The sequence below is a fragment of the Nerophis ophidion genome, linkage group LG08 (genome assembly GCF_033978795.1).
Source record: "Nerophis ophidion isolate RoL-2023_Sa linkage group LG08, RoL_Noph_v1.0, whole genome shotgun sequence".
Lineage (NCBI taxonomy): Eukaryota > Metazoa > Chordata > Actinopteri > Syngnathiformes > Syngnathidae > Nerophis > Nerophis ophidion.
This window is the reverse complement of record NC_084618.1, coordinates 59844021-59871686: the sequence shown is the minus strand read 5'-3', so window position 1 is coordinate 59871686 and position 27666 is coordinate 59844021. Positions and strand designations below refer to the sequence as shown.

General features: G+C 40.0%; 3 protein-coding genes across 8 annotated transcripts in view; 2 read left to right on the top strand and 1 right to left on the bottom strand.

Moving 5' to 3' along the window:
- The window catches only part of mpp2b (MAGUK p55 scaffold protein 2b), a 77929-nt gene extending 71558 nt beyond the window's left edge, over positions 1 to 6371 (top strand). For all 3 annotated transcript variants that reach the window (XM_061909148.1, XM_061909147.1, XM_061909146.1), the window contains 5 exons: positions 1130 to 1198; positions 1271 to 1432; positions 1503 to 1705; positions 1770 to 1898; positions 1969 to 6371. In XM_061909148.1, coding sequence (XP_061765132.1) covers positions 1130 to 1198; positions 1271 to 1432; positions 1503 to 1705; positions 1770 to 1898; positions 1969 to 2145 — 740 coding nt within the window. In that variant the 3' untranslated portion in view covers positions 2146 to 6371. The remainder of the gene's footprint in view (positions 1 to 1129; positions 1199 to 1270; positions 1433 to 1502; positions 1706 to 1769; positions 1899 to 1968) is intronic.
- On the bottom strand, positions 4249 to 25900 carry abi3b (ABI family, member 3b). Of its 4 annotated transcripts, none has more exons than XM_061909152.1 (9): positions 25650 to 25900; positions 21621 to 21788; positions 21373 to 21552; positions 21208 to 21281; positions 18944 to 19047; positions 14391 to 14477; positions 10388 to 10474; positions 9765 to 9990; positions 4249 to 6054 (listed from the first exon to the last, which is right to left on the bottom strand). In XM_061909152.1, the coding sequence occupies exons 1-9, from the start codon at positions 25782 to 25784 to the stop codon at positions 6039 to 6041; spliced, it is 1077 nt and encodes a 358-aa protein (XP_061765136.1). In that variant the 5' UTR covers positions 25785 to 25900; the 3' UTR covers positions 4249 to 6038. The 4 variants fall into 4 exon arrangements, with proteins under 4 accessions (XP_061765136.1, XP_061765137.1, XP_061765135.1 ...); XM_061909153.1 differs by lacking the exon at positions 4249 to 6054 and adding an exon at positions 10053 to 10106 and having other exon boundaries at positions 9848 to 9990; positions 25650 to 25897; XM_061909151.1 differs by lacking the exons at positions 4249 to 6054; positions 9765 to 9990; positions 10388 to 10474 and having other exon boundaries at positions 13213 to 18505; positions 25650 to 25898.
- ace (angiotensin I converting enzyme (peptidyl-dipeptidase A) 1) overlaps positions 25203 to 27666 on the top strand; it is a 61767-nt gene continuing 59303 nt past the window's right edge. The window contains exon 1 of the mRNA XM_061909143.1: positions 25203 to 25361. The gene's annotated coding sequence lies outside the window, so the exon portion shown is untranslated. The remainder of the gene's footprint in view (positions 25362 to 27666) is intronic.

Sequence of the window (27666 nt, the reverse complement as noted above, 5' to 3'; positions counted from 1 at the left end):
TTCTGTGGTGATGTAGATTTTCATATGTGCTGTACAGAGTTACTTTCCTAAAGAGAAGTGTTTTCTCTTAGTGCCCTATTTATATTTTACATTATTATATATTCAGATGTATTTAGTCGCAGGCGGGGTATAGAAAAGAAGAGAAAACAGGAAGATGCGGAGAAATTGCGAAGACAAGACAGAGAGAGACAATAACATAAAAACAATGGAACTACATTAGCAAATATGATTTATGCAAATATACCAAAGATGATAGGTTGATTGGCAACACTTAATTGGCCCTAGTGTGTGAATGTGAGTGTGAATGTTGTCTGTGTTGGCCCTGCGATTAGGTGGCGACTTGTCCAGAGTGTACCCCGCCTTCTGCCCGATTGTAGCTGAGATAGGCGCCAGCACCCCCCGCGACCCCAAAAGGGAATGAGCGGTAGATAATGGATGGACGGATGATAAATAACACATTAGTGAAGTACATGGTAATAACACTAATAACAATGGACTACAACGGAGCAATGATAATACCCATCCATTTTCTACCGCTTATTCTCTTTGGGGTCGCTGGTGCCTATCTCAGCTACAATAGGGCGGAAGTCGGTGTACACCTTGGACAAGTCGCCACCTCATTACAGGGCCAACACATATAGACAGACAACATTCACACTCACATTCACACACCAGGGCCCATTTTAGTGTTGCCAATCAACCTATCCCCAGGTGCATGTCTTGGGAAGTGGGAGGAAGCCGGAGTACCCAGAGGGAACCCACGCAGTCACGGGGAGAACATGCAAACTCCACACAGAAAGATCCTGACCCGGGATTGAACCCAGGACTACTGAGGACCTTCGTATTGTGACGCAGACGCACTAACCCCTCTGTCACTGTGCTGCCCCAATGATAATACCAATAGAGATAATGTAAAAAACAATTGCCTCTATTCTCAACATTGCAATTTCTTCAAATGCAACAATACATGTAATGATTACTGGAATAGCAAAAGAAAGGAGATAAAGAGTAGGGGGAAAGAGGAGCAGACTATATTAACCTTTTCCTTTGTTATGCTAAAAATAAGTTTACAGTGTATATGTACGTCTGCACATTGTACTAAAATATCTAGAGTTCGTGTCACTTTCAGGTCCTCTGTGTGCTGGGATGGGTGGCAAGAAGAAGAAAAAGATGATGTATTTAACCACAAAGAATGCAGGTACTTAAATCCACCTTTTAGTAAACCCTTCTCGAAGTATCAGATCCCTAATTAATGGCGTTTCTGACAAAGAATTTGATCGTCACGAGTTGCGAATCTATGAAGAGGTTGCCAAGGTGCCGCCGTTCAGGAGGAAGACGTTGGTCCTGATCGGTGCCCAGGGCGTTGGCCGTCGCAGTCTAAAGAACAAGCTGCTGGTGTTGGATCCCCAGCGTTATGGCACCACCATCCCTTGTGAGTGCAGGTACACATTTCACTTCGTCTAACCACCTACATTTCATCTGCGATCTTTTTCTCTCTCCAGTCACCTCCAGGAAACCAAAGGTAGACGAGAAGGACGGTCAGATGTACTCCTTCATGATACGTGGCGAGATGGAGTGTGACATCAAAAACGGCCGTTTCTTGGAACACGGCGAGTATGACGGGAACTTGTATGGTACGAAAATCAACTCCATACAAGAGGTGACAGAAACAGGGAAGATTTGCATCCTGGATGTCAACCCCCAGGTAATAGAATCACTTCAATGCCAGAGTGATGCAACAATGCATGTAAAAGTATACATTCCTAAAGGCTCTCAAAGTCCTGCGGACGTCAGAGTTCTTGCCCTACGTTGTTTTCATTGAGGCGCCTGATTTTGAGGTCCTCAAAGCCATGAACAGATCAGCAATCGAGTCTGGAGTGGTCACTAAACAGTTAACGGTGAGTGGCCAAGTTTGTAGTGAGTCAGACTTGTGAGCAGTTAAGATGTCCTGTTGTCCTCCTTACATAGGACTCCGAGCTCAAGAGGACGGTGGATGAGAGCGAGCGCATTAAGAGGGCCTACGGACATTATTTTGACCTCTGCATCGTAAACGATGGTCTAGAAGCAACCTTCCGAAATCTACGGGCTGCCATGGAAAAACTGTTTAACGAGCAACAGTGGGTGCCTGTCAACTGGGTGTTTTGAAGAATGGCGGACGATTTAACCCCCACGGCGCCGTCCAAGTGGGTGTTTTTGAACTTGGTGTTGTATTTAATTTGTAATACTTCTGTTGATTTTGGAACTGTTCTAGAGCTAATGGGGTTTAGTGCAATGGTGAGAGTGGGTGTGTTGTTATTATGTACATGGAACTAGATATAGAATAGGGATGGGCACAAAAAGCAAACCATTGGTCAGTTGTGAGGATTTTATTGTCTAAGCCAGTGGTCCCCAACCACTGGGCTCGATTGGTACAGCAGAAGAATTTTTTATTATTTTTTAAAATATTATATATATATTTTTTTAATTAAATCAACATAAAAAACACAAGATACACTTACAATTAGTGAAGATACACTTACAATTAGTGCACCAAGCCAAAAAACTTCCCCTTTTCATGACATAAAGTGGTCCAATTCCCTCACCCCACCCCCGCCGCCGGGCTGCGCAAAAAATTATCAAGCTACAAAAGGGTTGGGGACCACTGGTCTAAGCAATTGAGGCAAAGTGGAATGCACTACTTAACCACTAGAGGCGCTGTTGATTCAGTTTACTGTTCTAAAATAGATTTTGTTTAATCCTTTAAGCTGGGGTACTTGAATCTTGTGTCATCAGGCAGAATTCTAACTGTAAATCCCGCCCCCAATTCTGCGCAAACTTTTTGATAGTCCCTCCTAGTCTCATCCTCTCTGGAAGTGTACGAAGTCGCGCATGAGAGCTGTAGGTGCACACACATAGCTTGTTGACAGTCTTAAGTTGCACAGAAAGATGTCCTAGTTCCTATTTTGGTGCAGACTATCTGTAACACATATCGCCATGCAAAAATATACACCAAATGTAGGAAAATGGAACAATTGGTTACCTGTATAGAAGGTACTATCTTGAATACACTGGAGCAATATATATCTGTTTGGCTTGTCTTAAATTTTTTTTTAGATCTTCAGTGTCTTTCTTTTCTTACTCGGATTTCCTTTTTGTTTTGTTATCATCAGTATATGCTGTAACAGCAAGCGCAGGTATTACAGTCTTTCCAGGTGGATGTTCGGCAGCCATGCTTTACTGCAAACAAGCTTGCTTCACTACATAACACATCAGCCAAAGAGGAGGCTCCTTTGTGGGCTCTGCTCACCCCTCCTTTCTCTAAATCCCGTCGTTGGATCCGAAGGAATTACTGTAACAAGTATGATGCTAATGTGATTTATTTTTTTAAGTAAAGTAATATAACTTTGAGGGCAGCACGGTGGAAGAGGGGTTAGTGCGTCTGCCTCAGAATACGAAAGTCCCGAGTAGTCCTGGGTTCAATCCCGGGCTTGGGATCTTTCTGTGTGGAGTTTGCATGTTCTCCCCGTGACTGTGTGGGTTCCCTCCAGGTACTCCGGCTACCTCCCACCTCCAAAGACATGCACCTGGCTTTAGTGTGTGAATGTGAGTGTGAATGTTATCTGTCTATCTGTGTTGGCCCTATGATGAGATGGCGATTTGTCCAGGGTGAACACCGCCTTCTGACCGATTGTAGCTGAGATAGGCACCAGCACCCCCCGTGACCAAAGGGATTAAGCAGTAGAAAATGGATAGATGGAATATAACTTTGGTACCCCAGCTTTAAGGCTTCTTAAAAGAAAATTTAAAATGTGTACCTTTAGGCACAAAATTGGAAGATAAAAACCTTACTTTTCACTTTTGCCACATAAGATCTTTTCACCAGACCTAACTGTCAACTTCCCGTTTTGGCCGGATAATCACATTATTTGTATTACTTTCTCCCGGCCACCTTTTCTCCCCCAGATTTTTGTCAGCATAAAAAATGGAATGCTCAGCAATACTGCTGCTACCACAGCAGGTCCACTCGGATCAAACCTTGGCACTTCACAAGGTGGGATGGTGACAGCCGCACGGCGAGTTACATCTCACGTGATTCAATAAAATCAACATGAGAGAGATGGATGGACATCTCTGACAAAAAACCAAACTTTGAGTAAATACTTTGACAAATAAATCATAGGAAACTATTATCTTTTTCTAAAGAAGAGCAGGCAGCTGCTCACACTTCATGCTTTCTGTAACATTGAAGGAGAAAAGACATGAGACAAATATATTTCAAATGTAAGTGCTAGATTTGTTTTTATTTTCATTTATGTAAAATTACATGGTTTCTTTGTCAGAAGCCTCGTATACCGTCGGACCAAATTGTTTGTCAATGTTCAGTGACACTATTGTGATACAAGGGACAAGGATTCACAACCCCTACCAGGCATTAAGGGCCTGATTTAATGCGCTTTAAATGAATGCAAATTCAAGTTTGCACATGCTAAAGCACGTGAAAACTTGATTGCACATTTCATACATTCGCATTGCGTGTGCTAAGAGGATTGCGTCTGTTCAATGAGCAGATAAAGATGTGCAATCCATTTTGCATCTCTGTCTTCATTAATATGCAAAATATATGTTGATCAAAACACCTACAATATTGGGAGGAGAAAATGCATATTATATTATATTATACAGTACGCGCAATGTCTTATCAACACTCATCACTGTTTTGGGAGCACTATTTAGCTCGTTTGAAAAGGAGGTGCAAACTGATAGTTTCACACAAAGCTGTGAGAGGAGTGTTGGCACTGCAAGGACACAGAGAATTCCTCATCCTGCGTGTAAATTTCAACATATTTAAACATTCCTCAATAAAAAAAAGACATCTATTCAGCAACATCATTTTATATTTTCATAGCTGCTAGATGACCTTAGTGGCTGATAAAATTAAAATCAGTAGATGCGTGTTTTTTAAGAAGTATTTTTCACATTATTAGTGCAGCCTCCGTCACAAAAATGGGTATCTATGGAGACACAACACGCCCACTCGTTACATGCTATTTTATACATTGCACACGTTTAGTCTGAGGTATTTGGATCTTAGTAAATCAAGCCCTATGTATTTATTTTATTGAATTAACAGTTATTTTGATGAAAATCCCATACTTTTACCAATTTTCTTATTGCAAATGTTGACAGGTATATTTCTTGCTTCCCATTGTAATAAGTAATGTGTAAATATAGTCAAATGCCCATCCATACTGTCAAGTAGTATTTTAGATAGAAAGTTCTCTATAAAAATTTTAGCCTTCCAAATCTTAGATACTTTACGTAGTGTAATGTTTACATTGGATTGGTATGAAAGAGGCTGGCAGATATATACAGTACAAGGGATGTGACATTTGTAATGAATTGTACCTGTAGATCATACATTGTACGCATTGAGAAATGTGCTTTTCCTGTGTTACAACGCTGGTCTGGAACATGAACAGCAATAGAAACATTTGGAACAACCATGCTACCTATACTTTGATCTATACTCTTTTTACATTGATTGTATTTGTGGCACTGACAATTTGCAAACCCACTAATCGTAGAAGAAAAGTATCCTGCAGTAGACGACAAACGAATACTACTAACACGACCAACATTTCTTCATGTCAGTTATTTGTGATGTGCAAACTCATTATTCCTACTTTTGCCTTAATGTGGTTTAACAAGCCAAGGAAACACAATCATGAAACATTTAAAAACCATCACTTCCTGTTCCAAACAACCTGGCAACCTATACATGTTTTACCTTCAAGCTGTAAGTGTATTGTAATAAAGACTATATACTATCACTAAAAGACATGTTGTTGGTGTGCAGGACAACAAGATGCATTGAAAAAGTTCTCTTGAAAACGCACCGTGTTGTTGTTTTTAGCTGAAAGATGCCCGGTGGTGCCTCCGCTGGGGGGGTGGGTGCACATGGGTGCTGGTGGAAGGGGTCATCCAGTAATGAGGGGCCAAAGGGAGTGTTATTGGGTACATCTCATAGGCGGGCGGCGGGCCCCCCGGCCAGACACTTGTCAGTTTGGGGTCAAACTAAAAGAAATTATGTCTTTGTCACTTTACATTTCAATGACATGGAATACAAGAGCTACGTTTTAACTTGGAGAACTTATGTAACATATTTGTTACTAGTGATGGGTCTAACTATACTGGAGCATCATGAAACACAGTTACTGTGTCCCTTGATGCCTCCGTGTGTGTGCCATTTTAAGAACAAATCATGTGACTGATACACAACTGCTGTGTCGTTTGACTGTGAAGCACCAAACTGCGTTTATCAGGAAGTCAGAAGAGTCGTGTTTGACATCGCTTTTTGTCTCCATCATCGATCTAAATGCAACTAAGAAAAATTCCAAAGTATGGGATTATTTTGATATTACAAGGCCACTTAAGTTAAATGTTCTTTTCCTAATTGGCTCATTGAGCAAACTTGCATGTTTCATATCGCTGTCTGTGCAGCTGTTTATTAAAACAAAGGGGAATGATCCAGTAATCCCTTATTTATCGCTGTTAATTGGTTCCGTTCATGGCCGCAATAAATTATAATTAAATAATCTACCATGTAGGAATCATTCATTATAAACCAAAAATATTCATATCTTAAAAAAAACAAAAAAAACTGTTTATGAACTTCTAAATACATTTTCCATGATTATGGAGCTCTCTAGACATGAAGTAACAGCCTATAATCACTTTTACACCCTTTTAATCCAATCCAGTAGTTCTGACTAAGGCTGAGCCAATCAGTGGCCACGGTACTGAACAACATGCTCTAATTGGTCAATCTAATTGGTTGCCTTTAGTGGCCAATACTACAGTAGCAGTTTTTTTTTTTTTTTTCAATTTATTTAGCAATTTTTATGCTTGAAATTGCTTAATTTAGTAGGGAATTTTTTTTTAATATGCTTTAAAAATATCTGCAATGCAAAGCTGCAATATTTGTAGCGTGACGTTGCGAGGGAAGACTATTCGCAAACTATTAATTTACCATGAATTGATTAACGTGGACCCCGACTTAAACAAGTTGAAAAACTTATTCGGGTGTTACCATTTAGTGGTCAATTGTACGGAATATGTACTGAACTGTGCAATCTACTAATAAAAGAATCAATCAATCAAAAAGGTCGAATACAACTTTTTTATGCACCATTATAAAACACCGTATCAATGCAGTGTCAATAGAGGTAGTGCGTGTGCCACACTCTCTCTCATGCATCATTGACCAATCTCTATTTCTCACTATTGACAGAAATTCAAGTAAAAACAAAAAATACTCAATCACGGTGGAACAAAGACAGAATCGTATGATAACCTAAGCATGTTTCTGCATAAGGAATGTCAATCCAATTCATTTGATTTAGACAGCAAAAATATTGACTCAAAACATTTAAGACGGTGATAAGTGGAGAGTGTGAAGGGGAGAGGCCCCGAGGATGCCACCCTCATACGTTATTTCTCCCTTTCTGTATCAAAGTGCTGGTACTCCCAACTTTATTTGGCCTGTGGTGGATTTTTGCAGTTTTACTAAATTAAAAAAGCTCAGAGACGGAGTTGGTGCACTTGATTGTGATACGCCAGCAAACGGATGAGTTGCAATGCTTAACCCTACAATGAGTGAGATAGTATACGAAAACGGGTAAAATTTGGCAACATTTTAATCATATGAAAAGTGAGGCATACAAAAATCAAGGTACAGTACCTTTTGTATTGTTTTGATTAGAAAAGATAAGTCGTCCTATATGGGTGTATAATAATTTGTCTGTAGTTATCATACAGATAGTGAAAACATGACATTTAAAAAAAGATCTTACCATGTATCCAAAAACAGTCATCACTCACGACATTGCGCTTCAAATATTAAATACATTGCAGATTTTTTTTTATTTTTTAAAGTCACCCACATCTGCGGTTCTCTCCAAGGTTTCTCATTGTCATCCCACTGGGCTGAGTTTTTCCTTACCCTGATGTGGGATCCGAACCGAGGATGTCGTTGTGGCTTGTACAGCCCTTTGAGATACTTGTGATTTAGGAGTATATAAATAAACTTTGATTGATTGAAAGCATAATCTCTAATAATCCGGCCCTAAATCAAGCATTTTCATACATAGAAATGGCTAAATAAAGTAAAAGTATCAATACTACAGTAGTATTGACCACCAGATGACATTAAACCAATCAGACCAGTATCGTGCCCACTGATTGGCTCAGCCTCAGACAGCATTGCTATATTAAAGGCCTACTGAATTGAGATTTTCTTATTTAAACGGGGATAGCAGGTCCGTTCTATGTGTCATACTTGATCATTTCGCGATATTGCCATATTTTTGCTGAAAGGATTTAGTAGAGAACATCCACGATAAAGTTTGCAACTTTAGGTCGCTAATAAAAAAGCCTTGCCTGTACCGGAAGTAGCAGACGATGTGCGTGTGACATTACGGGTTGTAGGGCTCCTCACATCTGAACATTGTTTACAATCATGGCCACCAGCAGCAAGAGCGATTCGGACCGAGAAAGCGACGATTTCCCCATTAATTTGAGCGAGGATGAAAGATTCGTGGATGAGGAAAGTGACAGTGAGCGACTAGAAAAAAAAAACTAGACGGCAGAGCGATTCAGATGTTATTAAATTTACTAGAATAATTCTGGAAAATCCCTTATCTGCTCATTGTGTTACTAGTGTTTGTGAGAGTATATGGTCGTACCTGTACAACCTGAAAGTCTGAGGGGTGTGGCCACGGGTGTGGTGACCGCCAGTGTCTCCGAGGGAAGCCACGTTTCTCGACAAGGCGGAGGCAGCCGTTGCTTCCTCCATGGTGTAAGCATCCGACGGCCGGTGGGAGGAGGCAAGAGAGTCCGCAGCTGCCTGTTTGACAGGTGCAGGAGGAACGACGCAAGCTCTCAGCTCATGTCTACGGTAAGAGCCGACTTATTCCCACTATTTTCTCACCGAAACCTGCTGGTTGACATGTGGTAGGGAACCATGTTCGCTTGACCGCTCTGTTCCATAGTGAAGCTTCACCGTCATCTTTCGGGAATGTAAACAAGGAAACACCGGCTGTGTTTGTGATGTTAATGGCAGCCGCAATATTCCGCTTCCCACCTACATCTTTCTTCTTTGACCTCTCCATTATTAATTGAACAAATTGCAAAAGATTCAGCAACACAGATGTCCATAATACTGTGGAATTATGCGATGAAAAGAGACGACTTATAGCTGGGAACGGTGCTGGACCAAAATGTTCTCTACAATGCATGAGATCACGCGCGCGCGTCATCATACCGCAACGTTTTAACGTGATACTTCCGCACGAAATTTAAAATTGCAATTTAGTAAACTAAAAAGGCCGTATTGGCATGTGTTGCAATGTTAATATTTCATCATTGATATATAAACTATCAGACTGCGTGGTCGGTAGTAGTGGGTTTCAGTAGGCCTTTAAAGTAAAAGAGTGTAAAGGTAAGGTAACTAAAGGCTGTTATTTCATGTTGAAATACGTGTTTAGAATGTAGTAAACAGGTTTTTATATTCTGGTTGTAATTAATGATTCCTAGTCCGTGGTAATTAAATTATCAGGTCCGGAACAAGTTAACAGCGATAAACAAGGGATAATTATACTGAGGAATCAGTTATCATGGTAATTTTGTTCAAACTAAAGAAAGGAATTCACTTTCAACTCCATAACATAGCCTTGATTCCCGCACTCGTATGAACACAAAGATAAAAGATGGGGTCTGCTACCCACCAGTTCGTAAGGAGGCGGCAGCTCAATGGTGCTGTATCTTGGAGGGAGTCTGTCATAATGGGGCTCTGGCACCTCCTGACCTTCTGACGCTGAAATAGCCTGGATGGCGACGCCGCTGTCATCTTGTGCAGTTGCCACGGTGACGTCGTACGCCGCTCTCTTCTTCCTGGCGTGCAGGTAGAAGCAGAGGAGAACCACAGCGATGGACACCACCAAGCACGGGAATCTAGAAAGCCAGCGATTAATAGGTTTATTGAGGTGTTATTATTAGGGACTGTGAATACTCACACATATTGAAGAGTATTCACAATAGTCATGGCTGCCGCAAAGTCCTTGACATCACTGGGGATGAAAAATATGAATATATAGTTTTTCATTCACTCACTTTATGACAGATAATGCAATGGTTCAAGGTTTAGTAGTGTTGTACTGCTAACAAGAGTCACATATTTCCTATGAACGTGTATCACTTCAACTATTGTGTGGGCTTGTAGGCTGAATGACCAACATACTCTTTGGACCTTCATCCTATAAATGTCTTGCTCACTGCACACGTTCCTATCAACTAAATCTAAATTCCTTAAGACACGAACACTTTTTAAGTTCATATAAGACGGTCTTACCTTGCAGGGGGATCCCAAACGTAAAGAAGGTCTCCTGGGTGCTGCGTGCCTCCAAATAGGTGAAGTGTATCACTTCTATTGTCTTCACTGCAAGATTCAATTTTTTTTTACAGTGTTATTGTCCCGTTTAAAGCCACAGGACTTTGAGGTCAACTTCCTGTTTTACACATTTCCTGGATGGATGTTACGAGTGTCCGTTGCCCAATGAATGAGTAACTAACTCTACATGACCATGCTGCTCGTGGATAAATGTTGTTGCTCCATCGGTTGGTTCCATTGCATCTTTAACAATATGTTACAAACCCCGTTTCCATATGAGTTGGGAAATTGTGTTAGATGTAAATATAAACGGAATACAATGATTTGCAAATCATTTTCAGCCCATATTCAGTTGATTATGCTACAAAGACAACATATTTGATGTTCAAACAGATAAACATTTTTTTTTTTTTTGCAAATAATCATTAACTTTAGAATTTGATGCCAGCAACACGTGACAAAGAAGTTGGGAAAGGTGGCAATAAATATTTATAAAGTTGAGGAATGCTCATCAAACACTTATATGGAACATCCCACAGGTGTGCAGGCTAATTGGGAACAGGTGGGTGTCATTATTGGGTAAAAGAGCAGCTTCCATGAAATGCTAAGTAATTCACAAACAAGGATGGGGCGAGGGTCATCAATTTGTATGCAAATTGTCAAAAAGTGTTAGCTCGTTGAGAAATGTTCTATTGCAAGAAATTTAGGGATTTTACAATCTACGGTTTGTAAAATTATCAAAAGGTTCAGAGAATTTGGAGAAATCACTGCACGTAAGCAATGATATTACAGACCTTTGATCCCTCAGGCGGTACTGCATCAAAAACCGACATCAGTGTGTAAAGGATATCACCACATGGGCTCAGGAACACTTCAGAAAACCACTGTCATTAACCGCAGTTGGTCGCTACATCTGCAAGTGCAAGTTAAAACTCTACTATGCAAAGCGAATGCCATTTATTAACAACACTGAGAAATACTGCCGGCTTCTCTGGGTCCGAGCTCATCTAAGATGGACTGATGCAAAGTGGAAAAGTGTTCTGTGGTCTGACGAGTCCACATTTCAAATTCTATTTGGAAACTGTGGACGTGGTGTCCTCCGGAACAAAGAGGAAAATAACCATCCGGATTGTTATAGGCGCAAAATTCAAAAGCCAGCATCTGTGATGGTATGGGGGTGTATTAGTGCCCAAGGCATGGGTAACTTACACATCTGTGAAGGCACCATTGATGCTGAATGGTCCTCACAGGTTTTGGAGCAACATATGTTGTCATCCAAGCAACGTTATCATGGACGCCCCTGCTTATTTCAGCAAAACAATGCCAAGCCACGTGTTACAACAGCATGGCTTCGTAGTAAGAGTGCGGGTACTTTCTTGGCTCGCCTGCAGTCCAGACCTGTCTCCCATCGAAAATGTGTGGCGCATTATGAAGCCTAAAATATGACAACTGTTGAACAACTTAAGCTGTACATCAAGCAAGAATGGTAAAGAATTTCACTTTCAAAGCTTCAACAATTAGTTTCCTCAGTTCCCAAACGTTTGTTTATTGATTGTTGTTAAAAGAAAATGTGATGTAACACAGTGGTGAACATGCCCTTTCCCAACTACTTTGGCACGTGTTGCAGCCATGAAATTCTAAGTTAATTATTATTTACAAAAAAAAAATGTTATGAGTTTGAACATCAAATATGTTGTCTTTGTAGTGCATTCAACTGAATATGGGTTGAAAAGGATTTGCAAATCATTGTATTCCGTTTATATTTACATCTAACACAATTTCCCAACTCATGGAAACGGGGTTTGTAGCATGTAAAACACAGATCAGGGCTGTCAAACTCATTTTCATAGAGCGCCAACTCGCAGTAATGGCTGCCCTCAGGGGGCCGCTTGTAAAAGTGAATAGCCTATGAATATAAATGTACAGGAATTGGCCTCATGATAGCATTAGAACCGTGCTTCTCAAATTTTTTTCACACCAAGTACCACCTCAGAAAACGCCACCATAATGACATTAAAATGCAGTAACGTAGTAGGCCTCCATATTAATTAAAAACTAGACAAGTTTTTATAAACAAGTATTTTTAATGTATTTGACCACTATAACAATGACACTGTGTTTGAATATTGAAACATAAAACACTAAGTGATTATTTTGTGTACCACTAGATGAGCCCGTGTACCAGTTTGAGAATCACTTTTAGAAAATTGCTTATGCATTTCGTTAACTTTTTTTCTCATACACTGTAAAAAAAATAAATATTTTTTTAATGTAGATTTTACAGTAAAAAACAAACTAAAAGCTCAGTTGTCGGAATTGTATCGTAACATTTTTAAATGTTTTACCATAAAATCTGAGGTGGTTGTATTTACTGTGGATAACTAACGGAAAAACGGTATCACAGTTTGGACTTTTTTACAGTACAATTCTGGCGACTTACTTGCGGTTTTTATTGTAAAACTTACAGGGTTTTTTTGTGGTTTTTTGAAAGAAAATAAAACGGCATGGCAGTTTTATTTTATTTAAAATTCTGGAGACTGAGCTGCCATTTTTTTTACCGAAAAAATAATTTACATTTTTACAGTGTACAATTTGATAGATAACTTTCTTTGAACTCAGAAATCAAGCAGATATTTAAAATAAGTATTGATTTTTATTTGAACAAAAACGTGTTTTGGATTGTCTCATATTTGTTGCTATAGTACCTATTAAAGTTTGGTCAACTTATGCAATTTCATGCACTACATGACTTTTTGCTGTCAAAAAGGAAAGAGCCTATACATTAGTAAGAAAAAATATTGTACTTTATTGACGCATATCATCACCAGGTTTTCACGGGCCGTATGGCATAATGTGACAGGCCAAATCTTTTGACACGCTGCCCTAGATCAGTGGTTCTCAAATGGGAGTACACGTACCCCTGGGGGTACTTGAAGGTATGCCAAGGGGTACGTGAGATTATTTTTTAAATATTCTAAAAATAGCAACACTTCGTAAATCCTTTATAAATATATTTAGGGAATAATACTTCAGCAAAATATGAATGTAAGTTCATAAACTGTGAAAAGAAATGCAACAATGCAATATTCAGTTTTGACAGCTAGATTTTTTGTGGACATGTTCCATAAATATTGATGTTAAAGATTTCTTTTTTTGTGAAGAAATGTTTAGAATTAAGTTCATGAATCAAGATGGATCTCCATTACAATCCCCAAAGAGGGCACTTTAAGTTGATGATTACTTCTATGTGTAGAAATCTTTATAATTGAATCACTTGTTTATTTTTCAACAAGTTTATTTTTTTTAATATCTTTTTTTTCCAAATAGTTCAAGAAAGACCACTACAAATTAGTAATATTTTGCAGTTATACAATTTAATAAATCAGAAACTGATGACATAGTGCTGTATTTTACTTCTTTATCTCTTTTTTTCAACCAAAAATGCTTTGCTCTGATTAGGGGGTACTTGAATTAAAAACATGTTCACAGGGGGTACATCACTGAAAAAAGGTTGAGAACCACTACCCTAGATACTAGTAAATCTGCCCCCTAGTGGCCGTGAGCAGCACATGCCATCTGGCAAGCTGATAACTCATTGATATTATTTTTCTACATGGCCATGGCCGTATCTTCTTGTTTAAGCTTCTTACAGAAATGACAAAAGTGGTTACGTTTTGCGGGTTTAGAATAAATGAAGCCCATAAACATAATTGCATAAAGCAGAAACTAAATAGTTGCATTTATATTACTAACTTGAATTAAATACATTTGGTTGGTTGTGCCTGAAATACTGCACATCCAGAAAATACTTAACTTTTTCCACATTTTATGTAACAGCCCAATTCCGAAATGGAATACACACATTTTTGTGCTCAAAATTATACAGACAATACCATGTGACAATGTGAAGGTTTTTTTTTTGGTGGTTAATTTGCAAGTGTATTCAAAAAAACGATGTACTCACATGTACACAGTAGAATGCAGCAATGTACAGAGACATCCCGGATAAAAACCAACACTTGCCATCCAACCTGATGAAGGTTAAGAGGTGCTGCAAAGAGGTCAAAGTTAGGTGTGTCAAGCTTGCGGCATCCTATTCAAAGAATATTTGAGGCTATAATTGCTGCCAAAGGTGCATCAACAACGTATTGATCCATGGATCTCAATACTTATGTACATGGTTTTTTTTAAGGAAAAAAAACAAAAACTTGTCATTTTGAGGTGTTGTGTGCAGAATTTTGAGGACAAAAAATTTATATTATTACATTTTGGAATAAGGCTGTAACATAACTTAAGGAAGCGCTGTGAATACTTTACGGATGTACAGTCGATAGAATAAAAACTTTTACAATATCTGCTGAGAAGAAGAACAAAATTAGGTTGTTGCAGGGTTCTAAAATTCACTTATTTGAAAAAAAAAAGTCAATTTAAACAGACTGCTTTCCCATTTTTATTTAAGTAATGACAATAATTGTAATCATTAATATACTTTGCTCTGATGAGACGTTCCTGCACGGCTTTGGTTTCAAGTCAGTTGGATCCGGCGCCCGTGGCAGGAATGTCAGGAACGTAATAATTATCATTTTTAAAAAAAGGCTGTTAACAGACTTGCATTGTATTCTCCAATATTTCTTATTAACAGCAAATATTTATTACAGATTACTTTATTACTCATGCTAATTATTACATTAAAATGACTACAGTCTATAGAAGCAATTCAACAATCCATCCATTTTCTACCGCTTATTCCCTTTGGGGTCGCGGGGGGGCGCTGGTGCCTTCTCAGCTACAATCGGGCGGAAGGCGGTCTACACCCTGGACAAGTTGCTCCCTCATTGCAGGGCGCAATTCAACAATTGTAATGAATTACAAAATGGATTTAAACAAAATGTTAACCTTTATTTTACCAAGTGAAGTGCCTTGCCCAAGGACACAACGGCAGTGACTAGGATGGCGGAAGCATCTGAGCGACGCCACCCCTTCGTTTAGATCAGGGGTGTCAAACTCAAATACATTGTGGGCCAAAATTTAAAACTGAACAAAGCCGCGGGCCAAGGTTGAACAAATTAACGTTTTAGGTGGTAGCGTGTATTGTAGTGTCCCAGAAGAGTTAGTGCTGCAAGGGTTTCTGGGTATTTGTTCTGTTGTGTTACGATACAGATGTTCTCCCGAAATGTGTTTGTCATTCTTGTTTGGTGTGGGTTCACAGTGTGGCACATATTTGGAACAGTGTTAAAGTTGTTTATACGGCCACCCTCAAGTGTCAACTGTATGACTGTTGACCAAGTATGCGATGCATTCACTTATGAGTGTATATAAGCCGCTTATATTATGAAGCTGTTTGTATGGAGGATAAGTGGACGTGACGACAGGTTTTAAAGAACGTTAAAGGCAGATATTCGGGAGAATGGTTGCCCGGGGAGATTTTCGGGAGGGACACTGAACTCCGGATGTCTCCCGGGAAAATCGGGAGGGTTGGCAAGTATGAATATTAGCGGTGTACGTGGTGTTACAGCGGCACAGACCCTCTATAATACCGGTGGGCCAGCTCTACTGTTAATTTGATATTGCCTCAATGGCCAAATGAAATTACATGGCGGGCCAAATTTGGCCCGTGGGCCGGAGTTTGACACCCATGGTTTACATCATTATCAACAGATCAGTCAGCGTTTTACTGTTTTTACTTTGTATTATAAAATGACTAACACACTGTACGCTATACAGCATGTGCTAGTTGTAGTTGTATAAAGTTTGATGTAGTAACAACTTGACTCCTCCCTCCTCTTCCTGTGTGCCAACTTGCCCTGCAGGTGAAACCCTCGTTAAAATCATTTTACAAGCTCACTGACGCTATCAAGGGCTCCATGCGTGGGTATATTGTCGTCATATTTATATCATACAATAATGCCGCTGTCATCGGATCAAAGGTCGCAGTCTTTTGTTTTTGGAAATTCTAGCACATTCTAAAAAGAGAGCCAATAAGGCAGAGGAAGGACAAAGTGTGTTGGAGCTTGTTTTCTAGGAATGTCTTGAGTGCTGTTCAAACATGTTGGATGTGCGAGGCCCAACAAGAGCTTGGACCAAAATATTCTGCTATAGAAGTAGTTGTCATCAGGGAGTAGTGCTGAGGTGATCATCAACATACAGTATTGAATGGCACTCACCTCTATACGGTATCATATATACTGTATAATATGCACTGTATCATATATACCAGGGGTCACCAACGCGGTGCCCGCGGGCACCAGGTACCCCGTAAGGACCAGATGAGTAGCCCTCTGGCCTGTTCTAAAAATAGCTCAAATAGCAGCACTTACCAGTGAGCTGCCTCTATTTTTTATTATTTACTAGCAAGTTGGTCTCGCTTTGCTCGACATTTTTAATTCTAAGAGAGACAAAACTCAAATACAATTTGAAAATCCAAGAAAACATTTTAAAGACTTGGTCTTCACTTGTTTAAATAAATTCTTTTATTTTTTTACTTTGCTTTTTATAACTTTCAGAAAGACAATTTTAAAGAAAAAATACAACCTTAAAAAGGATTTTAGGATTTTTAAACACATATACCTTTTTACCTTTTAAATTCCTTCCTCTTCTTTTCTGACAATTTAAATCAATGTTTAAGTATTTTTTTTTTTTTTTTTGTAAAGAATGTTAAATACATTTGAATTTAATTCTTCATTTTAGCATGCTGTTTTTTTTACCAAGAATATTTGTGAAATATTTCTTCAAACTTATGATTAAAATTAAAAAAGAATATTCTGGAAAATCTAGAAAATCTGTAGAATCAAATTTAAATCTTATTTCAAAGTCTTTTGAATTTCTTTTAAAATTCTTGTTCTGGAAAATCTAGAAGAAAAAAGGATTGTGGTCCAATTTGTTATATATTCTAACAAAGTGCAGATTGGATTTTTACCTATTTAAAAATGTAATCAAAATTAAAAAAAAAATCTTAATCAGGAAAAATTACTAATGATGTTCCATACATTATTTTATAAACTTTTTCAAAAAGATTTGAATTAGCTAGTTTTTCTCTTCATTTTTCTGGTTGAATTTTAAAGAGTCGAAATTGAAGATAAACTATGTTTCAAAATTTTATTTTCATTTTTTTTGTGTTTTCTCTTCTTTTAAATTGTTCAATTAAGTGTTTTTTCATCATTTATTCTCTACAAAAAACCTTCCGTAAAAGAAAAAAAAATGTACGACGGAATGACAGGCAGAAATACCCCTTTTTTAAAAATATATATATATAAATTGATTTATTAAAGGTAAATTGAGCAAATTGGCTATTTCTGGCACTTTATTTAGGTGTGTATCAAACTGGTAGCCCTTCGCATTAATCAGTACCCAAGAAGTAGCTCATGGTTTCAAAAAGGTCTTTGACCCCTGATATACAGTATACTGTATTATATATACTGCATTATACTGTATACACTATATACTGTAACACAGTAGTGTTGCATTTCAGCTGCTTTCATAGGAAATGGGTGTGTTAATGTACGGGTGGAGGTGGAAGAGCTGGCAACATGTTGGCGATGCCAGTGGGTGGAGGTGGAGGAGGAGGGGGGAGAGGAGGAGCTCCTGCTACATGAGGCGGAGAAAATAAGTTTGGTGGAGGAGGTGGTGGTGATGGCAGGCTGGTGTCCATACCAGAAGTGGGGGGAGGAGGAGGAGGAGTTGCTGTTACATTGGGAGGTGGTAGAGAGGCATTTGCTCCTGAAGGAGGTGAAAAGATGTTTGGTGGGGGTGGCACAATGTTGGCGGTGCCAGCGGGTGGAGGTGGAGGTGGAGGCAAGAGATGCGCACCTCCTGCTAGGGGAGACGAAAGGAGGTTGTTTGGTGGTGGTGGTGGTGGCAGACATGTTGGTGAGGTCAAAGAAGGTGGTGTTGGCAGGCTGGTGTCCATACAGGAAGTGGGAGATGCTGGAAGTGGAGGAGGAAGTGGTGTACCTCCTGTTACAGGGGGAGGCGGGAGAGAAGCATCTGCTACTGCAGGAGGTGAAAAGATGTTTGGTGGGGGAGGCACAGTGTTGGAGGTGCCAGTGGGTGGAGGTGGAGGCAAGAGATGCGTACCTCCTGCTACGGGAGGAGAAAGGAGGTTGTTTGGTGGTGGGGGCAGGCGTGTTGGTGAGGTTAAAGAAGGTGGTGTTGGCAGACTGGCGTCAATAGAGGAAGTGAGAGATGCAGGAAGTGGAGGAGGAGGAGGAGGAGGAGGAGGTGGTGGTGTACCTCTTGTTACAGGGGGAGGTGGGAGAGAAGCATCTGCTAATGCAGGAGGTGAAAAGATGTTTGGTGTGGGAGGCACAGTGTTGGAGTTGCCAGTGGGTGGAGGTGGAGGCAAGAGATGCATACCTCCTGCTACGGGAGAAGGAGAAAGGAGGTTGTTTGGTGGTGGTGGTGGGGGCAGACATGTTGGTGAGGTCAAAGAAGGTGGTGTTGGCAGGCTGGTGTCCATACAGGAAGTGGGAGATGCAGGAGGAGGAGGAGGAGGAGGAGGAGGAGGAGGAGGAGACATACTGAGGTCCAATGAATTTTGCTGATGAGGAGGAAGAGGAAGGTCATTGTGGGTGTTAGGATCAGCAGGAAGTGATGGTGGCGGTACAGCGATGCCTTGATTGGACCTACACACACACACACACACACACACACACACACACACACACACACACACACACACACACACACACACACACACACACACACACACACACACACACACACACACACACACACACACACACACACACAGCAAATGTCATAAATATGAATATATCATGAAATAAATGTTTGATTGATTGATACTTTTATTAGTATATTGCACAGTTCAGTACATAATCCGTACAATTGACCACTAAATGGTAACACCCGAATAAGTTTTTCAACTTGTTTAAGTCGGGGTCCACGTTAATCAATTCATGGTATGAAGTAAAATGACGACATTAGCAGCTTACATTATTTGGATGAAAATATGTCAACTATGTGATTGGACACTAGACTTCTAGGACCTCCTGGAATTATTTGTTTAACTTTCTCTCTTTTGTGGAAAAATGTATACCTACAAATATTCTAGAATAAAGCCAAACATACTATAATAATAGTACAAACAATAACAGTTAATACAATATAATAAAAGATAATGTTTTTCAAGTCATTTTGCAATAAAATGTTTCTTATCAAATAGATCAAACTGCTGTGTTAAGTTCATGTGGGACGTTTGATAAAATTGTGACTTTTGTTATGCAAAAATGTTGTCTTTTTTCCACGTAATTGTACTTTTTTCTTTTTACATGACCCTAATAAAACATCTACTACTACTATTAATACTTATAAAAAATGAATGTAAAAAGAAAAAAGTTGTAACATACCTGGAATAAGTATTTAAAGACAAGAGTCTATGTATTAAAATGATAATGATCTCACAGCATATGTAGTAGGGGTGTCCAGACATTTTGTACATTAAAAAATAACAACGCCAGTTTAAGATAAGTCAAAACATGCTCAGCTTTCAGAAGAACAAACATTTTAGCATTGTGGTACAGGTAAAATGTGTCATACTTTTATTAATTTTAATTTTTAAAGAATTACTTAGTTTTCTATAATAAGCACAGGGACAATAAAAAACAAACTGCGAGCCAAAAATGCAATTTGGACACCCCTACACTAAGATCTGGTTAATCTGTTGCATTCAGGTTCAGAGGGAATTTTGTATTTTTGTCTATGGAGTGTCATTTATATTTTTTCATTGCGACCACACTAATCAAATCAAATCAACTTTATTTATAAAGCACATTTAAAATTTACCACAAGGGTAGCCAAAGTGCTGTACAATGGGCAGGTTAAAAGATAATACGAGAACCGAGCAAACAACACAACACAAACATCCACCCATCCATTTTCTACCGCTTATTCCCTTTTGGGGTTGCGGGGGGCGCTGGCGCCTATCTCAGCTACAATCGGGCGGAAGGCGGGGTACACCCTGGACAAGTCGCCATCTCATCGCAGGGCCACAACACAAACAGAACATGATAAAAAATAAATAAATAAAACATAAAAACAGGTTCACAGCAGGTGTATAATGGGGCGCCACTGCAGGATGGATATCACTCAGTGTTAAAAGCCAAGGAATAAAAGTATGTTTTTAAAAGAGATTTAAAAACAGGAAGATAGGAGGCTTGTCTAACAGTCAGAGGTAGGTCGTTCCAGAGTTTGGGAGCAGCAGCGGCGAAAGCTCTGTCACCTCTAAGCTTCAGCCTTGTGTCAGGGACCGTCAGTAGCAGCTGATCAGCTGATCTTAGGGATCGGGTGGGGCAGTAAGGCTGAAGGAAGTCGGAGAGATATGTTGGTGCGAGGTTGTTTAGACATTTAAAAACAAATAGAAGGAGTTTAAAATTGATTCGATAACGCACAGGGAGCCAGTGAAGGAACGCTTATATAGCAGACGAGCAGCAGAGTTTTGCAGGAGCTGCCGGCGGGCGAGGGAGGCCTGCCTAATGGCTACATACAGGGCATTGCAGTAGTCTAAACGATTCAAGACAAAGACGTGAAATAATTTCTCGAGATCATGTCCTGACAGAAGCGGTTTCACTTTCGCTATTTGGCGTAATTGATAAAAGCTTTTTTGAACGACGCTGCTGATTTGTTTTTCGAATTTAAAATCTGAGTCGAACTTTACCCCCAGGTTTGTGACACAGTCGCTGAGATACGGGGTCAGAGTGCCGAGGTCAACTCTGACCCCGTATCGCAACACTATTAGCGTTATTATATATAGTATATTGACGTACGAGGGAACTTCTGCAATGCTCAGTGTCCTGTCCCCGGTGTTCCCTTGCCCCTTAGTGGGTGTCTCCCTGGTGACCTGTGGAGGGGGTTGAGGGGACACAGGATGACATCATCACTTAAAGCTCAAATTAGGATGGTTATTAGGAAATGTTTGTTGTCAGATTTACCTGGAAACAATGTCCAGTGGAGTCCAAAATAGAGTATGATATTGGTACCCTGGAGTAGCTTCTCTCTGCTTCCTTGCCTGAAGGAGGCCGGGCCACAAGTTTGGAGCGGATCTTGTTTTGGGAAATGGTGAAAGTGCTGATCTCCCTTCTGGCCACCTTCTCATAGTGGATGGCTGCAGCCTGGGTTACATGACAGCATGGACATTGGATGTAAAATGTGTGTGTGTGTGTGTGTGTGTGTTACTGACCAGTGACAGCAGGTTGACTGAAGACTCCATGTTGCTGAGCTGCATGGTCTGAGAGTCCAGCAGTCTGAGCAGTAAAGTTGCAACATTGTTGATCTGGTAAGTTACACTCGCCAACGCCTGAATGGCTAAAGCCTTGGACTCCTCCAATACCTTGCTTGGATCATCTGCCTAAAAAAAAATATAGAGAGAAAGAGAGTTAATTTCCCTTTGGTATGTTTGAGTTAAGATAAGTTTCCTTTCTTGCATTTTAGGAAATGAAAACATGCAAAACATAGATTTTTTGTACTTATTTCAAAACAAATCATTATGAAGGATGTATATTTTATACTATATTTTGTTTTATCCAAACTTAATTATTATAAAGGCTATAGTATTTTAATTGCATATTTTTAGTGCTCCACACTAAGTTAAAAACAGTATGCTTAAAAACACGAACAAGATTTATTAGCAAGTATATACAGTATATAATATGTCTAGAAAAATGTTCCAACCCATTTTGCATTCCAAGATTATTTCCCTAAAAATGAATAAATATTTAATTAGCCTAAAAATGTGTACAAAAAAATATATTTTCTAAATAGAAAAACTATTGTTTGTTTTTAAATAAATCATAATGTATTCACTTAATTATCTTAAATATATATTTCTTTAGGAAAATAAATCTTACACTATATATATATATATATATATATATATATATATATATATATATATATATATATATACATACATACATACATACATACATACATACACACACACATTAGCATACTTTTAAAAATTATTTTTAGGTAAACATTTGTTGAAGTTTATTTCGAACATGTACACATTTTCAATATGATACATCATATATTTTTCAGTTCTCTTTTCAACATGCCTGAAAAAGACTAGGAAGTAGCAAGGCTTAATTAATCCTACCTGTTTTTTCATAACCTAGCAATTACTAACACATGTTTACTTCTTCTAAATTTGAAATACATCATCCATCCATCTTCTTCTGTTTATCCGGGGTCAGGTCACAGGGACAGCCGCCTAAGCAGAGAAGCCCAGACTTCCCTCTCCCAAGCCATTTTGTCCAGCTCCTCCCAAGGGATCCAAGGTATTCTCAGGCCAGCTGGGAGAGACAGTCCCACCAACGTGCCTTGGGTCTTCCCCGTTGCCTCCTACTGGTCCTATCGGTCAAATGTACCCTAAACACCTCCCTTGGGAGGCGTTCGGGGTGCATCCTGACCAGATGCCTGAATTACTTCATATGACTCTTCTCGATGTGGAGGAGCAGAGACTTAGAAGTGCAAACCGATTCAGTGAGAGCTGAAGATCCTGGACAGATGAAGCCAGCAGGACAACATCATCTGCAAAAAGCAGAAACCCAATCCTGCAGCCACCAATCTGGACCCCCTCAACAACCTAACTGCACCTACAAATTCTGTCCATAAATGTTATGAACAGAGTCAATGACAAAAGGGCTGCCCTGGCGCAGTCCAAACCTCACTGGAAACGGGTCTGATTTACAGCCGACAATGCGGACCAAGCTCTTACACCAATCATACGGACCGCCACAATCAGTCAGTCCGATACCCCATACTTTTTAAGCACTCCACGCAGGATTTCACAAAGGAACAAGATCAAATATGCCTTCTCCTGGTCCACAAAAACCATGTAGAGTGGTTGGGCAAACTCCTAGGCAACCTCAAGGACGCTGCAGAGAGTATAAACCTGGTCCACAATTCCACGACCAGGACGAAAACCACACTGCTCTTCCTGAATCTGAGGTTCGACAATCCGGCGTAGCCTCCATTTCAGTACACCTGAATACCCTTACCAGGAAGGCAGGAGTGTGATCCCACGATTGTTGGAACAAAACAATCGTGAAAAACACTGAACCACAGAGTGTTTCCTTTTGTTAGAGAGGAACAACCACCCTGGTCTGCCAATACAGAGGCACCACCCGGATATCCATGTAGTGTTGCAGAGTCTTGTCAACCAAGACAGCTCCACAGTATTAAGAACCTTTAGGAACTGTAAGCCCTGCCACCGAGGAGCTTTTTACCTACCTTGGCAACCTCAGCCCCAGAAAAGGAGAGTCCATCACAGACTCCCCAGGCACTGTTTCATCATAAGAAGACGTGTTGGTGGAATTGAGGAGGACTTTGAAGTATTTCCTCCACCAGAACATAAGATCCTGAGTCAGAGTCAGCAGCACACCATCCCCACCATACGCAGTGTTGGCAGCGCACCGCTTTCCCCTCCTGAAGTGGAGAATGGTGGTCCAGAATCGCTTCAAAGCAGTCCAGGAGTCATTAAGAACGGGCCAGAACTTCTCCACTTTGTGCACCAGCTCAAGCTGCTTACCCCCGTCTCGAGGTGACATTCCACGTCGCAAGAGCTAGCTTCTGTGCAAAGGATCAGACCGCCAAGGGCCCTGTCTTTGGCTACAGTCCAGCCCACATTGCACCTGACCTCTATGCCCCTCCTGAGAGTGGGGAGCCCATTCGGGGGAAGACCCACCTTGCTTCTTCGGGTTGTATCTTTTCATAGAGATCTTTGAACTGGTCTTTCTTTGGTTACTCACCTCGGACCTGTGTGTCTCGGGGGACCCTACAAGAGGGCATAGAAACCCCCAGACAACATAGCTCCATGGATCATGGGCACACTCAAACTCCTCTACCACAATAAGGTGGCAGCTCAGGATCAAAACAGTTATGTTAGTACATAAAGTCAGTTATTGCTAATAAATCAAAATATAAGTTTAAAATTAGAAATTAAAAGTCGAATACAGGAACATAAAGTAGAGCAAGCAATTAAATGATATTCTTCACAGTGATTTCTTTTGTAATTAAATCATACAGAGTACATAAAAAAAAAACCATATAGACAACAAAATGAAAGATTAAACCACAATATGCATGAAGATGTAAATTTAATTGTAGTATTTCTTAAATGGTTTGAAATTGTTTTGTGTTTTCCAGTGGTATACAGTACATATAGCTTGGTAACCAGTGCAAACCAAGCAGAATAATCCGCAAAAAATAAATACAAATCTTTCATCTTTCAATCCAGCTGTGTATCTATCTATCTATTCATCTATCTAAATCAGGGGTGCCCATTACGTCGATCGCGAGCTACCGGTCGATCGCGGAGGGTGTGTTAGTTGATCGCAAGCCAGGCATTAAAAAAATAGACATAAAAATGAGCAATTATCAATCTTCACCAAGACTTCACTTTCGTCAGTAGTTTGACATTCTCAGCACCCGAGGATATTGTGAGATGACGCTGGCTGCTGCGAGCTCTAAGAAAAAAATCACTGACAGGACGGAGAGAAACACTTTTTATTTCAACAGACTCTTGGGCTGTACGTGCTGTCAAAACTCTAAAGACCGACTGCACAGCTCCTGTCTTCACAATAAAAGACCTGTTTCATCCTGCCTGTGCTAACAAAATAAGAGTCTCAGAAAGCTAGCGTGCACAAGCTAGCAAGCTACGGAGTTTGATGCCAATGTATTTCTCCCCCGCCCTCAGCGACCGCTCCCTCTCCTCTCTCGCCCACACACTCACTGACGTCACTCCCCTGCTGCCAGACATTAAAGGGCCACACACACATATGCTACTCTCATAACAAAGTGTTTAAAAACGAGTATGCAAGTTGGACAAATGAGATGACTTTTTTTCTCCTCCATTTGAAAATGCGGACGTTATCAGCACCACTGTCTGATTCCAATAAATGCAAGTCATCAGAATCAGGTAATACACCAACTTATATTCTTGTATTCATGAAAGAAAGAAATCTATATTTGTTAAACATGCTTGTATTATCATTAAACACCATTAACTTGTTAACAAAAATGTCTCTTTCATAAATAAATAAATATAAATTATACATATGAATGAGGTAGATCTCCAGGGCTTAGTCAATTGAAAAGTAGCTTGCCTGCAGAACAAGTGTTGGCACCCCTGATCAAAATGGACCACGCAAGTGTACCTAATGAAGTGTCCATTATATTTCAGATTAGTAAAATGATCATTGCTCACCTGCAGGTAGTTGTTTTCGCAGTAATCTGCAACTTTAAGCAGGTTGTTTTGGTTCTCACCGAGATTCCTGCTAACTGTTGGCACCTCTTGTAAAATCTGAGAAATTATTTCTGAAAAGTTGGGAGACTCCGACATTATTTGTGCATTTAATTGTTACGTTTGGACTATTTCATGTCTCTACTTGAAGGAGGAATGGGCTTCTTTTTCTTCTTCTTGAGGGTGTTGTTCCAGCTGGCTGAGGAGGGCGGGAGAATCTTGCTTGGGAGACAACCTTCCCCCTGTATTAAATTTTTGTTAACACCTTTCATGTTTAAAGGGTTGGTTTTGACCCATGTCTTAAATCAGCTGCAAAATGCACGAAAAACAAACCACCAGTTTTGTCTTATCTCTTGGTCACCTCGTTACATTTGCTTATTCACTGTTGAAGCATCCCATACACTATCAGTGACTCCATTACATGATCTGTAGACTCCAGCCAGAAGGTCAACATAAGCATCCAGGTATTCCTCATCAATGCCTATTCATGTGTCAACAAGCACTTTTTTGTCCTTCAGTGTTTTGTCATTGCAATGATTTTTTAAGGGACAAAGGCATAAATAACTTTAAACATGTTTTGACATCACTAAGTCTTGTCACAGCCAACTTTTTTGTAACATGAGGGTGCGATCTCCGACAGAAATTACCATTTTTTAACTTTAATCTATCTGTCAGTTGTACCAGCATTACTATGGTGGCGTCAATAGATGCAATATTTGTGGATGATACTCCACATTGTCTTTTTCCTCATGTGTATCAATATTCCACTCTGTGTTGTCTTTCTCAATTTCACCAAAAATATGATCCAGAGCTTTACTCACTGTAAATTATCTTCTAATTTTGTTTTTGACAATTTGGAGATGTGCACTCTGCAAGTTATCAACACAAAACACTGAGCTGATCACACTGGACGTGCCTGCCTTTTTATTTTTGTGAAGGTGTACCAGAAAAAGAGGCAGAACGAGAATTACCCAAGGCTCACCTACTCAGTGGCCTAGTGGTTAGTGTGTGCCCTGAGAGTAATACAAACCCAGTTTCCATATGAGTTGGGAAATTGTGTTAGATGTAAATATAAACAGAATACAATGATTTGCAAATCATTTTCAACCCATATTCCGTTAAATATGCTACAAAGAGAACATATTGGATGTTCAAACAGATAAACTTTTTATTTTTTTTTGCAAATAATTATTAACTTTATAATATGATGCTAGCAACTCGTGACAAATATGTTGGGAAAGGTGGCAATAAATACTAATAAAGTTGAAGAATGCTCATCAAACACTTATTTGGAACATCCCACAAGTGTGCAGGCTAATTCGGAACAGGTGGGTGCCATGTAGGAGTGGATGATGCTGTTATCTACCTGCTGCATCGTGCTCACTCTCACCTGGATGGTGGGAAGGGCACTGTGAGGCTCATGTTCTTTGATTTCTCCAGTGCCTTTAACACCATTCAGCCAAATCTGATGAGTGACAAGTTGCTCAGGATGGGTATCAGTTCATTCATTGTCTCCTGGATCACTGATTACTTGTCTGACAGGCACCAGTTTGTGCGACTGGGGAGCTCCCTGTCGGATACTGTGGTTATTGGTGTAGGTGCTCCACAGGGGACTGTCCTGTCTCCTTTCCTGTTCACCCTGTACACCTCAGACTTCCAGTACAGTTCCAGGCTCTGCCACCTGCAGAAACACTTTGACGACTCTGCTGTGGTCGGGTGTGTCAAAGGGAAAGAAATTGGAGTACAGGACACTGATCGCTGTGGTCTGAGGCGAACCATCTGGTCCTTAACGTGGACAAGACCAAGGAGCTGGTCATCGACTTCAGGAAGAGTAGGACCCCGGTGGAGCCCATCAAGATCCAGGGCCGGGAGGTGGCAGTAGTGGGGCAGTACAAGTACCTGTGAGTTCACTTGAACAGCAGACTGGACTGGAAGGGCAACTGCAATGCTGTTTACAAGAAGGGCATGAGCAGACTCTTTT

Coding starts and splice junctions, on each gene's coding strand:
- abi3b (XM_061909149.1), bottom strand. CDS start 25,784: ATGTCGGAGTCTCCCAACTTTTCAGAAATAATTTCTCAGATTTTACAA. Junction 21,553..21,620: donor CAGTCAACCTGCTGTCACTG/GTCAGTAACACA, acceptor CATGTAACCCAG/GCTGCAGCCATCCACTATGA. Junction 21,282..21,372: donor CCACTGGACATTGTTTCCAG/GTAAATCTGACA, acceptor CCCCCTCCACAG/GTCACCAGGGAGACACCCAC.